Below are 2,500 nucleotides of genomic sequence, written 5' to 3'. Positions count from 1 at the left end.
TCCTGGTGGCCGGCAAAACGCAGCTGCTTATCTTCAACAATGACATATACAATCACTGACTGATCTCGCCCACCACTGGTTATGCAAGACTCTCTATACAGTGCATCTATACCTGTGATGGCATCTTGATGACCTCCTCTGAAAAACAAGAGAAGAGGATTTGCTGCCTTTTATTTTGAAGTAATTAGGTAATCCATCAATTCTTAGGTAATTATCTTTGAAATAATCCATGGGAAAAATACTGAAACTATGACATTTATTCATGCTGCTAACTTTTAAACTTATTTGACCAATAGATAAAATAAATGTCTTAAAATTGGAAAACAATAAAGACTATCATTATGCAGTTTATCAAGTGAAAGATGATAATGTTCACCATCTAATAGTATGATTGGGAAACTACTCACACTTGAGAAAATGAAGAGAAGTAGATAACAAAATTACTTAACATAAGAAACAACTTACAAGTGTTCTACAAAAGCCATGGCATCAATATTCCACACAATCACCATTCGGTCATGAGAACAAGAGTAGAGGGTGTGTGATCCTCGCCGAAAGACCAGTCCAGAGATGGCAGCACGATGCTTTTTGAAGGACTTCAGGTGTTCCATTGTCTTTGCATTCCAGATATGTATGTAACCACCTTGGTCACCAGATGCCTGTGAAATTGGATCATTGACAGTCAATCTATTGACTAATTTACACTTTTTCTTTGATTATTTATCCTTTCTGCTTAAACCAAGAACCTAAAGTTTTCAGTGTACACATAAACAATACAACACTTAACACTTATTGTAGTAGTAGTTGTACAAGAGTATAACACAAATGCCATAATATATAAGTTACTGAAAATTAATGCATTACTTGCTAGAACATTACATGATAATGTCATGAGCTAAATTAAATTTATGTTAGTATAGGCAATGATAATTATAAGCCTATAATCTACTAAGATGTGTGATCTTCCACTAATGAAAAGGAGTAATCTTGGAATTTATGAACTTAGGACACTCTTAAGACTTCTTTTTTTACCTTTTTGATCTTTTCAAAAATGTAAAATCCATAAAAACAAATCTTTCAGAGAAAACATATCAAAGGTAAAATGTGACTTCTAGATACTAAAAGCAATTGCAGATCAGAAGAGCTTTTCTTTAAACATAGTTTATTCTCAACTCACAAGGTACATTCCATCAGATGACACTGCTAGGGAGTAGACATGAGTTGTGTGGCCAACGTGAACCTTCTCTGTTCCCTTACGCCCACCTGGTATAGTAGCTACTCTCTTGCCATCTATGGTATCTGTGGGAGAGAGGGTGACAAATTTGTATTGCACATCAATCTACATTCGCACTTTCACTTTTAGAAAACATGTAATGACAGCTGGAATAAAGAATAACTTACTCAACATACTCATATCAAATCATAATTATTCCTTGAATATCAAAAAACTAAGTAAAAACTAAGTTGATAACCATTATGTACTAAACAAAATGGTCTTTTATCTCAATGAGGAATTTTAGTGAAAGAAAGAAAGAAAGAGAGAAAGAGATCCTTACATTTAACTAAGGAACAATCTTTAGATCCACAGAAGATATGCTGATCATCACTTGTAACTACCATACACGTGACGGGTAACTTCTGTTGTTTAGATTTGAGGGTTAGGATATTTTCCGTGTCAGCTTCTGCTATGGTCTCGGCTACAGGTTTATATAGTTTGCCAGATGCCTCCAACACATCCTCCCGAAGACGATGTCCAATGGCGTCATAGTCAACATCTCTAGCTTCCTGGGCACTGGCCTCTGTTCACAAAAATACATTCTTTCAGACATTGAAATAAATAGTGTTAGCAAAAGAAAAGAAGTGACTAAATTGTTAATTAACTGCTGTCTGGATTTGTAAGATTTTTAATGGATTCTAGATTTTATAAGCTAATGATACAGGATTTTTTTTTTCTGAAATCATAATCTCTGCTAGTCAAAGTATGTATCATATAACTCAAACTGGAAACTCTTAGCAATTTTAATTCTACATGTAAAACCAACTATTACCATGAAGAAATCTGTAAAACTGATTTTTGAATACTTTCCCATTATGCCATATGGAAAAATTTTACCCTTATCTTTATACTTTTCAAAGGTCATTCTAGTTACTGAATACTATAAATATGTCACTGCTTGTAAACAATGTGAAGAATAAAGTTGAGACAATGTAAAACAAAATATAAACAGAAATAATTACTGAACTTTCTGCACTACACTGATAACAACCCAGCAATAAACCAACCATATTCAACATTTACTCAGTAAATGTTACTTGAAACGTACTCTGTTCCTCCAGTTCTTTAATGTACTGTCGTGCTAATCTCACTTTCTTCTCCTGAGGAGTCTCTAGGTCTTCGGCCGTTTCATACTCCTCAAACTTTTCTGGTTTCCCTCTGATGTACTCATCCTCTTCGTCACTTGTAATTTCTTCATCCATATTGGGCCTTTCCCTTGGCGGT

At 34.4% G+C, this 2,500-nt stretch overlaps 1 protein-coding gene across 2 annotated transcripts in view; it reads right to left on the bottom strand.

The window, feature by feature from the left end:
• U3-55K (U3 small nuclear riboprotein factor 55K) overlaps positions 1-2,500 on the bottom strand; it is a 5,856-nt gene that overhangs the window by 1,857 nt on the left and 1,499 nt on the right. For both annotated transcript variants that reach the window (XM_043009843.2, XM_043009850.2), the window contains exons 2-6: positions 2,325-2,500; positions 1,557-1,799; positions 1,178-1,299; positions 466-659; positions 1-138 (exon numbers count right to left, since the gene is read on the bottom strand). The exon at positions 1-138 is cut by the window's left edge and continues 60 nt beyond it; the exon at positions 2,325-2,500 is cut by the window's right edge and continues 47 nt beyond it. In XM_043009843.2, coding sequence (XP_042865777.2) covers positions 1-138; positions 466-659; positions 1,178-1,299; positions 1,557-1,799; positions 2,325-2,500 — 873 coding nt within the window. The remainder of the gene's footprint in view (positions 139-465; positions 660-1,177; positions 1,300-1,556; positions 1,800-2,324) is intronic.

The sequence above is a fragment of the Penaeus japonicus genome, unplaced genomic scaffold (genome assembly GCF_977035675.1).
Source record: "Penaeus japonicus unplaced genomic scaffold, GWHDUDI00000001_assembly GWHDUDI00000023, whole genome shotgun sequence".
NCBI lineage: Eukaryota > Metazoa > Arthropoda > Malacostraca > Decapoda > Penaeidae > Penaeus > Penaeus japonicus.
The sequence above is the reverse complement of the archived record's forward strand: the minus strand, read 5'-3'. Positions and strand labels throughout refer to the sequence as shown.